At 43.1% G+C, this 12,775-nt stretch overlaps 1 protein-coding gene across 1 annotated transcript in view; it reads left to right on the top strand.

Annotated features, from left to right (window-relative positions):
- Positions 1–369: 369 nt before the first annotated feature.
- Positions 370–12,775, top strand: part of MASP2 (MBL associated serine protease 2) — a 53,967-nt gene continuing 41,561 nt past the window's right edge. Inside the window, exons 1-4 of the mRNA XM_069741024.1 lie at positions 370–419; positions 1,975–2,200; positions 10,516–10,693; positions 11,314–11,445. Coding sequence (XP_069597125.1) covers positions 415–419; positions 1,975–2,200; positions 10,516–10,693; positions 11,314–11,445 — 541 coding nt within the window. The 5' untranslated portion in view covers positions 370–414. The remainder of the gene's footprint in view (positions 420–1,974; positions 2,201–10,515; positions 10,694–11,313; positions 11,446–12,775) is intronic.

Raw genomic sequence — 12,775 nt, 5'->3', positions numbered from 1 at the left:
GAAACAACGAAATTTTTTTTTAAGGGGTATGAAAACTTTCCTTACCCACTGTATCTGTGGATTGTGTTTACATCTGATTATTTTTCAGATAATATATAGAGATAAGTTATTTCTAAATAATGTAATATAGGGTCCTCGTGCGAAAAATTGCTAGTACTTTCCCCATATCTGCTGCCATTCTATGGGAATGTGGCTGAAGTTTTACCAGTAGATGTTTATTTTTCCTTTTCAAAATTGCATACAGTTCTCAGAAATAACATCGCAAAACTAAAAAAGGTAAACTTTGGAAGAGCCCATCCTAAACAAAACAAATCAGCGAGGTCACTAGCCTCTCAGGTCTGTGACACGGAGCAAAGGTATAACGGGAACAAACAAGACTAGAAGCAGAGAGGAGACTAACGGGGAACAGTCAACATGAGGCAAGTGAACACCATCATTCTGTACTTAAAGCGCATATATTCTCCCAATGTAGCATGGTATTGGTTTGCATTGTTATAGTCAGGGCTCTAGAGTCAGAAGACAATGTTGCCCCTCTTATTTTTCACATTTTGACTCCAGGAAATCCATAAATGGCCAATAATTAGTGATAACGAATTTACTCCAGTAAAATGGAAATATCACTATCCTTTTTTTCCCTTTTTTTTTTTTACATGTTTTTGTTTCTTAAAACAAATCAGGGCCTTAGATTGACAGAATATATACTTTGCAAATATTTCTAAACTCTTATGAAAGTTCACAACTTAAATATCCAAAATTAATACAGGTGCTTCTCACAAAATTAGAATATCATCAAAAAGTTTATTTATTTCAGATCTTCAAATACAAAAAGTGAAACACATTATATAGAGTCATTACACAGAGTGATCTATTTCAAGTGTTTATTTCTGTTAATGTTGATGATTATGGCTTACGGCCAATGAAAACCCAAAAGTCATTATCTTAGTAAATTAGAATACTTTATAACACCAGCTTGAAAAATTATTTTAAAATCCAAAATGTTGGCCTTCTGAAATGTGTGATCAGTAAATGCTCTCAGTACTTGGTCTCGGCTCCTTTTGCATCAATGTGGCGAGGCATGGAGGCGATCAGTCTGTGGTACTGCTGAGGTGTTATGGAAGCCCAGGTTGCTTTGATTGCAGCCTTCAGCTCGTCTGCATTGTTCGGTCTGGTGTCTCATCTTGCAGGCGGATACCGCCTTGGGTGCCTGCATACTACCACTATCCACCACAGTCCCGTTTTATTCCAGACTTCTACGTGATATCCTAATCACCCGCAGCACAGTGCATAAAAAAAAGTCACTTGCTTAGCAGACATTGGATCCATTCCTTTATTCTTATGGACATATGATGCCACTGTAGGGATATTTTTCCTTGCTGGTCCTCCATCTACATTGTGACCCATTCAAATATACGGTACCTTAAGCAGTCGGTATCCTGAGGAACGTCTAACGTTGTACCCTAATTTTTTGGACTGCAAAAGTTTCCTTCATCGGATTTTCATGAGTTGAGTGCCAAATTATTATTGCTAATCATCAACATTAACAGAAATAAACACTTGAAATAGATCACTCTGTTTGTAATGACTATATAGTATACGAGTTTCACTTTTTGCATTGAAGAACTGAAATAAATTAACTTTTTGATGATATTCTAATTTTGTGAGAAGCACTTGTAAGTGATACAAATGAAGAAAAACAACTTGTTGTTCCTTTGCCTTTGAGAACTCACTCCCCGGGTATTTTTCATTTGATATTGTGGGTTTCCTCTTCATGCAAATTCATAGCAATCAATTCTATTGTAATTTACAGGCTGGAAAATTGTATCTGTACTCAGTGTCCCAATTTCTTAAAAGGTAGTAGGTTACTGTATGGGTTTTAAACACTAAAATTGATCTATTTGCTTGTCCGTATATATAACACGTCCTTCCAATGGTCAATCACCTATCATTATATCATGGTAGTTTCTCGGTTTGCAGATTGTGGCATTTTCTAGTACTCGCCACCGTATTCCACTGTTATGGATACTGCATCGAATTAACCGGTCTGTTTGGAAGGATCTCCTCTCCTGGGTTCGTGAAACCATACCCCAACGATCAGAATATCACGTGGGATATAAGAGTTCCTGAAGGACACCGGATCAAGATTTATTTCACGCACTTCAATGTGGAATTGTCCTATTTATGTGAATATGATTATGTCAAGGTACGAAGCTTGGGAAATGCGGGGGAGAAGAATAATAGCAGTGACAATCTGTCTACAGACTAGCGAAGGATTCCATACAATGAATTGAAAAATCTCCTTGAACGATTATCACTCTGTCCGGTCAAGTGATGTGCGCACATGTGAATTGTTTATACAGTTCCAATACAATGTATCCGCTATGCACCTGTGCGTCACAATACATTGTTAGTCACTGGAAGTAAACGAAAAAACAGTAAGGCTGCTTTCACACATCAGTTTTTTGCCATCAGTCACAATCCGTCGAATGTTGAGAAAACTGATCCGTAGCAGATTGTGAAAACCTGATGTGATGGATCCGTTTTTTCAGCGGATCCGAGTAGCTGACCGACGAATCCGTCGAAAAATAGACGAAACATGAGGCCATCTGTTGCATCTACTATATAATTGTCTAAGGGTCACTTCCGTCTGTCCTTTTGTCTTTCTGTCTGGCTCGGATATTCATTGGTTGCGGCCTCTGTCTGTCATGGAAATGCAAGTCGCTGATTGGTCTCGCCAGCTGCCTGTCATGGCTGCCGCGACCAATCAGCGACGGCCACAGTCCGATAAGTCCCTCCCTACTCCCCTGCAGTCAGTGTCCCCGGCACCCGCTCCACACTCCCCGCAGTCAGTGCCCGCTCCATACTCCCCTCCAGTCACCGCTCACACAGGGTTAATGTCAGTGGTAACGGACCACGTTATGCTGCGGGTAACTCACTCCGTTACCGCCGCTATTAACCCTGTGTGACCAAGTTTTTACTATTGATGCTGCCTATCCGGCATCAATAGTACAAAGATCTAATGTTAAAAATAAAAAAAATAAAAAAACCTGCTATTCTCACCATATATATAATTTCAGTGAAATTGTTTTGTTAAACGACCACGGATCGGCTAAAAACCAGCCGATTGGCAATCGCTCGCTGACTTGTTCAGCCAGAATTACAAACCATATATGATTCTACGATGATGAACATTTGATGAATTTTTCCCACTAATTAAAAATAGATTATTATTATTAAACATTTTGAAGCCAAACGGCGTAATAATGCATCAAGATCAAGAACAAACCTTTAAAAAAATGTGAGATTTGATAAGAGAACACACAGAGAACGAGCATTTTGCTTGTCAGATGATTGCCAGCATGTTTACAGTGATCGATAATTGGTAATAAGTGTACTTCCGATCACTCATTCCTCTATTATTGACTAGACTAAATAGGCCACTAAGGTATTGTAGGAAATGGACATACTGCACACGTTCCCCTGTGAAGAACATGTGTGTTAATATATTGTGTAATATGAACGGTGATGTGCATTTAATAGCATTGGTTGTGTGTTCTGCCCAACAGTAGGGGGAGTTAGACTTAATGGTGGAGACTAGCCCAGAGTAGGAAGTTTTAGGCTATATTCACACTTAGCGGTTTTTACCGCGGAACCGCCGCGATTTTGATGCTGCGGGTCCGCAGCAGTTTCCATAGCGTTTACAGTAACATATAAACCCTATGGAAACCGCAAACCGCTGTGCACATGCTGCGGGAAAAACCGCGCGGGAACGCAGCGGTTTACAACCCGCAGCATGTCACTTCTTTGTGCAGAATCGCTGCGATTCTGCACCCATAGGAATACATTGAACCGCTTACTTCCCGCATGGGGCTGTGCCCACGTTGCGGGAAGTAAGCGGATAATGTGCGGGTGGTACCCGGGGTGGAGGAGAGGAGACTCTCCTCCAGGCCCTGGGAACCATATTTGGGGTTTAAAAAATCTGGTTATACTCACCCTCTGATGTCCGGAGCTCCTGGGCGCTGCACGCGGCCGTCCGGTCAGAGTTGCTGTGCGACCAGGACCTGCGGTGACGTCGCGGTCACATGACCGTGACGTCACGAAGGGTCCTTCTCCCACAGCATCTTTGGAACCGGACCGCCGGGTGCAGCGCCCAGGAGATCCGGACATCAGAGGGTGAGTATAACCAATTTTTATTATTTTTAACATTACTATTGATGCTGCATATTGCTGCATATGCAGCATCAATAGTATAGGCGGAAACCCGCAGCGGAAAACGTGGAACAAACCGCGATAAATCTGCAGGGAGAACCGCAGTTGTTTTGCCCTGCAGATTTATCAAATCCGCTGCGGGAGAACCCGCAGGGACCCGACGCAAGGTGTGCACATAGCCTTAATGTGAAGGGATACTCATATTGGGCACACAGTGCGTAAAAAGAAGACCTAAGGTCTGGTCTGGCGAGATTCTATTAACCCCTTCATGACCCAGCCTCTTTTGACCTTAATGACCTAGCCATTTTTTGCAATTCTGACCAGTGTCCCTTTATGAGGTAATAACTCAGGAACGCTTCAACGGATCCTAGCGATTCTCAGATTGTTTTTTCGTGACATATTGGGCTTCATGTTAGTAGTAAATTTAGGTCAACAATTTTTGTGTTTATTTGTGAAAAACTAGGAAATTTGGCAAAAATTTTGAAAATTTTGCAATTTTCAAATTTAGAATTTTTATTCTGTTAAACCAGACTGTTATGTGACACAAAATAGTTACCGTATATACTCGAGTAAAAGCCGAGATTTTCAGCCCAAATTTTTGGGCTCAAAGTGCCCCTCTCGGCTTATACTCGAGTCAAGGTGGGTGGCAGGGTCAGCGGGTGAGGGCGCTGAGGCATACTTACCTGCTTCCAGCGATCCTGGCGCTCCCCGCCTGTCCCACGGTCTTCGGTGCTGCAGCTCTTCCACTGTTCAGCGGTCACGTGGGACCGCTCATTAGAGAAATGAATAAGCGGCTCCACCTCCCACAGGGGTGGAGCCACATATTCATTTCTCTAATCAGCGGTGCCGGTGACCGCTGATAAAGGAAGAAGCTGCGGCACCGAAGACAGCTGTCCGGGAGAAGAAGCCGGACGCCGGGACCAGATAAGTATCGCATATTTACCTGTCCACGTTCCAGCCGCCGGGCGCCGCTCCATCTTCCCGGCGTCTATCTGCACTGACTGTGCAGGTCAGAGGGCGCGATGACGCATATAGTGTGCGCGGCCTGATCAGTCAGAGCGGAGAGACGCCGGGACCGGACGCTGGGAGCTGCAAGCAAGAGAGGTGAGTATGGCTTTTTTTTTTTTTTTATTGCAGCAGCAGCAGTAATGGCACAGATATATGTGGAGCATCTATGGCGAAATATGAACAGTGCAGAGCACTATATGGGGCACAGCTATGGGGAAATATGAACGGGGCAGAGCACTATATGGGGCACAGCTATGGGGAAATATGAACGGTGCAGAGCACTATATGGCACAGCTATGGGGATATATGAACGGTGCAGAGCACTATATGGCACAGCTATGGGGTAATAATGAACGGTGCAGAGCACTATATGGCACAGCTATGGGGCAATAATGAACGGTGCAGAGCACTATATGGCACTGCTATGGGGCAATAATGAACGGTGCAGAGCACTATATGGCAGAGCTATGGGGCAATATAAACGGTGCAGAGCACTATATGGCAGAGCTATGGGGCAATATGAACGGTGCAGGGCACTATATGGCACAGCTATGGGGCAATAATGAACGGTGCAGAGCACTATATGGCAGAGCTATGGGGCAATATGAACGGTGCAGAGCACTATATGGCATAGCTATGGGGAAATATGAACGGTGCAGAGCACTATATGGCACAGCTATGGGGCAATACGAACGGTGCAGAGCACTATATGGCACAGCTATGGGGAAATATGAATGGTGCAGAGCACTATATGGCACAGCTATGGGGCAATAATGAACGGTGCAGAGCACTATATGGCACAGCTATGGGGCAATAATGAACGGTGCAGAGCACTATATGGCACAGCTATGGGGCAATTATGAACGGTGCGGAGCACTATATGGCACAGCTATGGGGAAATATGAACGGTGCAGAGCACTATATGGCACAGCTATGGGGAAATATGAACGGTGCAGAGCACTATATGGCACAGCTATGGGGAAATATGAACGGTGCAGAGCACTATATGGCACAGCTATGGGGCAATAATGAACGGTGCAGAGCACTATATGGCACAGCTATGGGGCAAGAATGATCTATTTTTATTTTTGAAATTCACCGGTAAATGCTGCATTTCCACCCTAGGCTTATACTCTAGTCAATAAGTTTTCCCAGTTTTTTTGTGGCAAAATTAGGGGGGTCGGCTTATACTCGGGTCGGCTTATACTCGAGTATATACGGTAATAAATAACATTTCCCACATGTATACTTTACATCAGCATAATTTTGGAAACCAATTTTTTTTTTGCTAGGAAGTTATAAGGGTTAAAATTTGACCAGCGATTTCTCTTTTTTACAACAAAATTTACAAAACCATTTTTTTAGGGACCACCTCACATTTGAAGTCAGTTTGAGGGGTCTATATGGCTGAAAATACCCAAAATTAACAGCATTCTAAAAACTGCACCCCTCAAGGTGCTCAAAACCACATTCAAGAAGTTTATTAACCCTTCAGGTCAGGTGCTTCGCAGCAGAAGCAACATGGAAGGAAAAAATGAACATTTCACTTTTTAGTCCCAAAAATGATCTTTTAGCAACAATTTTTTTTTATTTTCCCAAGGGTAAAACGAGAAACTGGTTACTGTACAATTTGTCCTGAGTATGCCAATACCCCATATGTGGGGGGTAACCACTGTTTGGACGCACGACAGGGCTCGGAAGGGAAGGAGCGCCATTTGACTTTTTGAATGAAAAATTGTCTCCAATCTTTAGCGGACACCATGTCGCGTTTGGAGAGCCCCTGTGTGCCTAAATATTGGAGCTCCCCCACAAGTGACCCCATTTTGGAAACTAGACCCCGCAAGGAACTTATCTAGATGCATAGTGAGCACTTTGAACCCCCAGATGCTTCACAAAGTGATCCGTAAAAAAATTTTTCACAATTTCTTTTAGCCTGAATGTTTTCATTTTCACATGGGCAACAGGATAAAATGGATCCTAAAATTTGTTGGGCAATTTCTCCTGAGTACACGGATACCTCACATGTGGAGGTAAACCACTGCTTGGGCACACGGCAAGGCTCGGAAGGGAAGGAGTGGCATTTGACTTTTGAATGAAAAATTAGCTCCAATCATTAGTGGACACCATGTCGCGTTTGGAGAGCCCCTGTGTGCCTAAACATTGGAACTCCCCCACAAGTGACCCCATTTTGGAAACTAGACCTCCCAAGGAACTAATCTAGATGTGCGATGAGCACTTTGAACCCCCAAGTGCTTCACAGAAGTTTATAACGCAGAGCTGTGAAAATAGAAAAATCATTTTTCCACAAAAATAAGTTTTTAGCCCCCATTTTGTTATTTTCCCAAGGTTAACAGGAGAAATTAGACCCCCAAAGTTGTTGTGCAATTTTTCCTGAGTACGCTTATGCCCCATATGTTTGGGTAAACCACTGTTTGGGAACACGTCAGGGCTCGGAAGGGAAGTAGTGACGTTTTGAAATGCAGACTTTGATGGAATGGTCTGCGGGCGTCATGTTACGTTTGCAGAGCCCCTGATGTGCCTAAACAGTAGAAACCCCCTACAAGTGACCCCATTTTGGAAACTAGACCCCCCCAAGGAACTTATCTGAATGTGTGGTGAGCACTTTGAACCCCCAAGTGCTTCACAGAAGTTTATAACGCAGAGCTGTGAAAATAAAAAAATCATTTTTCCACAAAAATAAGATTTTAGCCCCCATTTTGTTATTTTCCCAAGGTTAACAAGAGAAATTAGACCCCCAAAGTTGTTGTGCAATTTTTCCTGAGTACGCTTATGCCCTTTATGTTTGGGTAAACCACTGTGGGCGCACGTCGAGGCTCGGAAAGGAGGGAGCACCATTTGATTTTTTTGAACGTAAGATTGGCTGGAATCAATGGTGGCGCCATGTTGCGTTTGGAGACCCCTGATGTGCCTAAACAGTGGAAACCCCTCAATTCTAACTCCAACACTAACCCCAACACACCCCTACCCTAATCCCAACTCTAACCATAACCTTAATCACAGCCCTAACCCCACCACACCCCCCAACCCCAACACACCCCTAGCCCTAATCCCAACCCTAACCCCAACACACCCCTAACCCTAACCACAAGCCTAATCCTAACACACCCCTAACCCTAATCTTAACCCTATTTCCAACTCTAACCCTAATTCCAACCCGAAGGTTATGTGCCCACGTTGCAGATTCGTGTGAGGATTTTTCCACAGTTTTTGAAAAATCCGCAGCTAAAATGCACTGCGTTTTACCTGCGGATTTCCCGTGGATTTCCAGTGTTTTTTGTGCGGATTTCACATGCGGATTCCTACTGAGGAACGGGTAAAACGCTGCGGAATCTGCACAAAGAATTGACATGCTGCAGAAAATACAACGCAGCGTTTCCATGCGGTATTTGCCGCACCATGGGCACAGTGGATTTGGTTTTCCATAGGTTTACATTGTACGGTAAATTTGATGGAAAACTGCTACGAATCCGCAGTGGCCAATCCGCTGCGGATCCGCAGCCAAATCCGCACAGTGTGCACATAGCCTAATTCTAACCCTACTTGTAACCATAACCCTAGTTCTAAACCTAACCCTAGTGGCAAAATAAAAGTAAATATATTTTCTTCATTTTATTATGTTTTATTATGGACGGGAGCGGTGGATCGGCGGCAGATCGTGGTCTCCAGCCATGGCCAATGATATTGTAGCATCAGCCATGGCTGGATTGTAATATTTCACCAATTTTGATTGGTGAAATATTATGATTGCTCTGATTGAAAGTGAAACGTCACTTTCAACAGCCAATCAGAGCGATCGTAGCCACAGTGGGCGCGAAGCCACCCCCCGGGCTCAAATACCACTCCCCCTGTCCCTGCAGGTCAGGTGAAATTAGAGTTAACCATTTCACCCGACTTGCAGGAACGCGATCATTCTGTGACACAGCATATGCGTCACAGGTCGGATTGGCACCGACTTTCATGAGGCATACGCTGTGTCACAGGTCGGGAAGGGGGTAAAAATAAAGTGACAAAAAAAAAAAGAATGCTGCATCAGAGATGAGTCCTTAGAGAGGACACCTAGCATTACGGATCAGAGTTCATAACTCAAGAGAGCTAAAGGGCCAAGACGGGTCAGAGTACATGAGATAAAGAGTGCCATGGGCGGGAATTCCAAAGCATCAGCTACAGAGGAAATAAGTACCAGCCATACTAGCAACATAGTTCCCTAGAGGGGAAAGAAGATGTGGAACTGCGTGGTAAGAATAGGACTCCCACTAACTGGACTGTAGTACTGAGCCTGGCTGTGGTGATGTAGAGTGAAACAGGGAAGATAGAGAACGAGCAAGTATGGAGACTAACATGAGAAATGCTGTGTATTGTGAAGGAAACGTTCATAAAGATGTGTACCCCCTACCTACTGGATACAATTCCCACAAAGTTGTCATTAAGTAAAGAGTTTATTTTCAATTGGTGGTCTCGCTCATTGAAGTCCACATCATCTGGTCCATGCCAATCAAAGTCATCACTAACGTTCAGCCTGCAAGGGTGTAGCGCCCCCACAGCACAAGTCCACACACAGGGTACAGGGTATAAAAGACACTTACCTTGCCTATGGCTAACGCCCCGGGCTACATTAGTGTGATTCGACATTCAGGTGTGCTTTTTTTAATTTTTTTAATAGTTTTGATGTCAAAGCAAGAACTGATTCATAAATGAAAGGCACTGTCAAGAGGGTGTCACGTTGGGTAATGAATCTCAGGTCTTCTTTACAAATGGTGTGATTTGTCTCCCATATTAAATGGATTTAGTTTCTTCTGGTGCTGAAGAGGTTAACAACTCTATTCTGGTCAAAACATGAAGCTCTATTTCAGCTGCTTCTGATCTGATCATTACTAGTGATGAGCGAGTGTGCTCGTTACTCGAGTTTTCCAAGCATGCTCGGGTGATCTCAGAGTAACTTGGATGTGCTGGTAGATCATGCTTGAGTCCCCGCAGCTGCATGATTTGTGGCTGCTAGACAACCTGAATACATGTGGGGATTGCCTGTTTGTTAGGGAACTTAGCTATACCTACTGCACTGAGACTGTGTAATATGGACACCAAAGAGAGAAGCCCTGTGACATTCTCCGCTCCATCAGGCCTGGCATTGGTTTTGACCACAGTTTGTGTCCAGCTCCTTTGTTTTCCAGTGTGCCCATCAATAGAGCACATTTGCATTGCACTTATTCTTACAAGAGGAAATGACTTATTAAACACTGATTTGCTTGCATGATACTAACAGGCAGTGCCTTCAATCCTCAGCTTACGTCGCAGGACAAAGTGGTGGCTCATTTCTGTGGCACAGAGTCTACAGACACTGAGAAAGCCCCGGAAAATTTGCCCTATTACTCCCTGAATAATCAGATGACTGTGACCTTCATAAGTGACTTCTCCAACGAGAAAGAGTTCACGGGCTTTGAGGCTTTCTACGCAGCTGAAGGTAAGGAACCAACACCTAATTTGGTGTCATAGATAACGATGTCCAAGGGGCAATAACAAATATTAGGCATCTAAAAGCGCCATTTATCTCCCAACTGCAGAGCCTAGATAAAATACATAGAAGCTGTTGTGCAGAATTAGAAAACATGACTTGTGTGTTGCAAAAATGGCACCAAACATGGCAAGCTCAGAGGTGCTGGAGTGAATGGGATCCTAATGCACTACCATACATTTTGGAAAAAAATGTTTTCTTACCAAAATTTTTCTAATCCTGTAGAACCTGTAACTTGCAGCGCCTTTTCTTAATTCTGCTGAAGTCAACTGTACTCCCAAAGGCAAATCAACAAAATACAGTCAGTACCGATACTAGAGAGAAATGGTAGCATAGGAACCTATGTACCTCACTACTGAAAAAAAAATCAAGGGGGTGAACCTATCTAAACTATCACCCCCCACAAAAAAAAAATCTTTCAGAAATGAGTTTGTTGGTTGCCTCATCATTCCCGCAACCCTCTCCAATGTTTAGCAATGCCGCAAACAATGTCCTGGCACACGGATATTTCTGCTCAGTGTATGGATCAAAAACTAGTAATAAACAAAAATATGTCTGATTTTCTATAGATATCGACGAGTGTGAAAAACAAGATGAAGACGTAGAGATATGTGACCACTTCTGCCACAATCACATTGGTGGACATTATTGCAGTTGTCGAGCTGGCTTCAAACTGCACACAGATAAGAAAACCTGTCTTGGTAAGTTATATGTGAGGATAAAGGTCTTAAGATCTCTTTGTAGAACTATTTTGAAATCAGTAACGTGTTAGAGGTTGGATACTACCATCTGAGAATCCCACCCTGAATCTTCAGAATGATGTTTAGTGCAATGAGCAGGAGGACAACTTATAAGATGTGCCAATGTGACCTCCAGTTTCTCAGTAACTCCTTTAGGCCCTAATGGTAGAGAGCAATTATTTATATTTATCCTTAAAGGGGTTGTCAGAGCAAAATAAACGTTTGCCCAGGGGATATGTAAAAAACCCAAAAACTTAATAATACTCAACTACTGGTACCTGCCTCGATCCAGCGTAGGCTGCTCCATGGACTGCGCAGAGACAGGAAGCACCAGAATGTTGCGTCCTGTGATTAACGGTAGCGCATTATAATAAGACATCTGATGATGTGCTGCTGAAGTCATCTGACCGGTGTAGTCACTGCTGGAAGAATGAGTAGTCTCCTCTTCCTGTGCAAGCTCAAACCATGGAGCAGCGCGCACCTGATGTAGGAGGCTGACAGTAGGTAAAACCTAGTGTGTTCATTTTAGGCCACATTCACATGTTTAGTATCTTAACTCAGTATTTATAAGCCAAAAAATCAGAAGTGGAACAATCAGAAGAAAAGTATAATAGAAACAAGGGCACCGCTTCTGCATTTTTCACCCACTCCTGGTTTTGGCTTAGAAAAACTGATTTAAAATACTGACCAAATACTGAACATGACCTTACGCTTATTTTGTACTGCTCCAAGCCACCTATGAACTTTGCCCACCCACTTTAAGGTCCATTTACATGGACCGATAATTGAAAAAGCATTCATGCAAACACGTGTTCACAATTATCAGTCCATGTAAACATGAAGAGCAAAATGCTAGTCCATCAGCTGACTGGAACGTTGATAGAGACATAAAAATACTTGTTCACAGCTCAACATCCTGTGTCCCGTGTAAACATAGGCTCTGTTGCCAACAATATCAATGCCATTTGGAAACAGAATGATTGTATTAATGATTGCTCGGTAACTATAGTTTGCATTTTACTAGCCTATATAAAATGATCAGATGTCACTCTGAATATAATTGATCTGCATTGCTTTATGGGCTGAAATTGGCCCCTATAAAAAGGCTTTTATACAGAAGGTATAAGTGCTTTTCAACAGGTCCAAAAGTGTCAAAGGAGACATCTTACCCAGACAGAAGGTGAAGAACAGGTATTTTTATTAGGGAATATAATCTTCAGAAAGAATCCCCTTAATACTTGACTTCCTATAAATTAGTAAATACATTCGAATAATTTCTAATACTTAATTT

This window comes from Ranitomeya imitator, chromosome 10 (assembly GCF_032444005.1).
Source record: "Ranitomeya imitator isolate aRanImi1 chromosome 10, aRanImi1.pri, whole genome shotgun sequence".
NCBI classification, from domain to species: Eukaryota; Metazoa; Chordata; class Amphibia; order Anura; family Dendrobatidae; genus Ranitomeya; species Ranitomeya imitator.
This window is presented reverse-complemented; position numbering and strand designations above follow the sequence as displayed.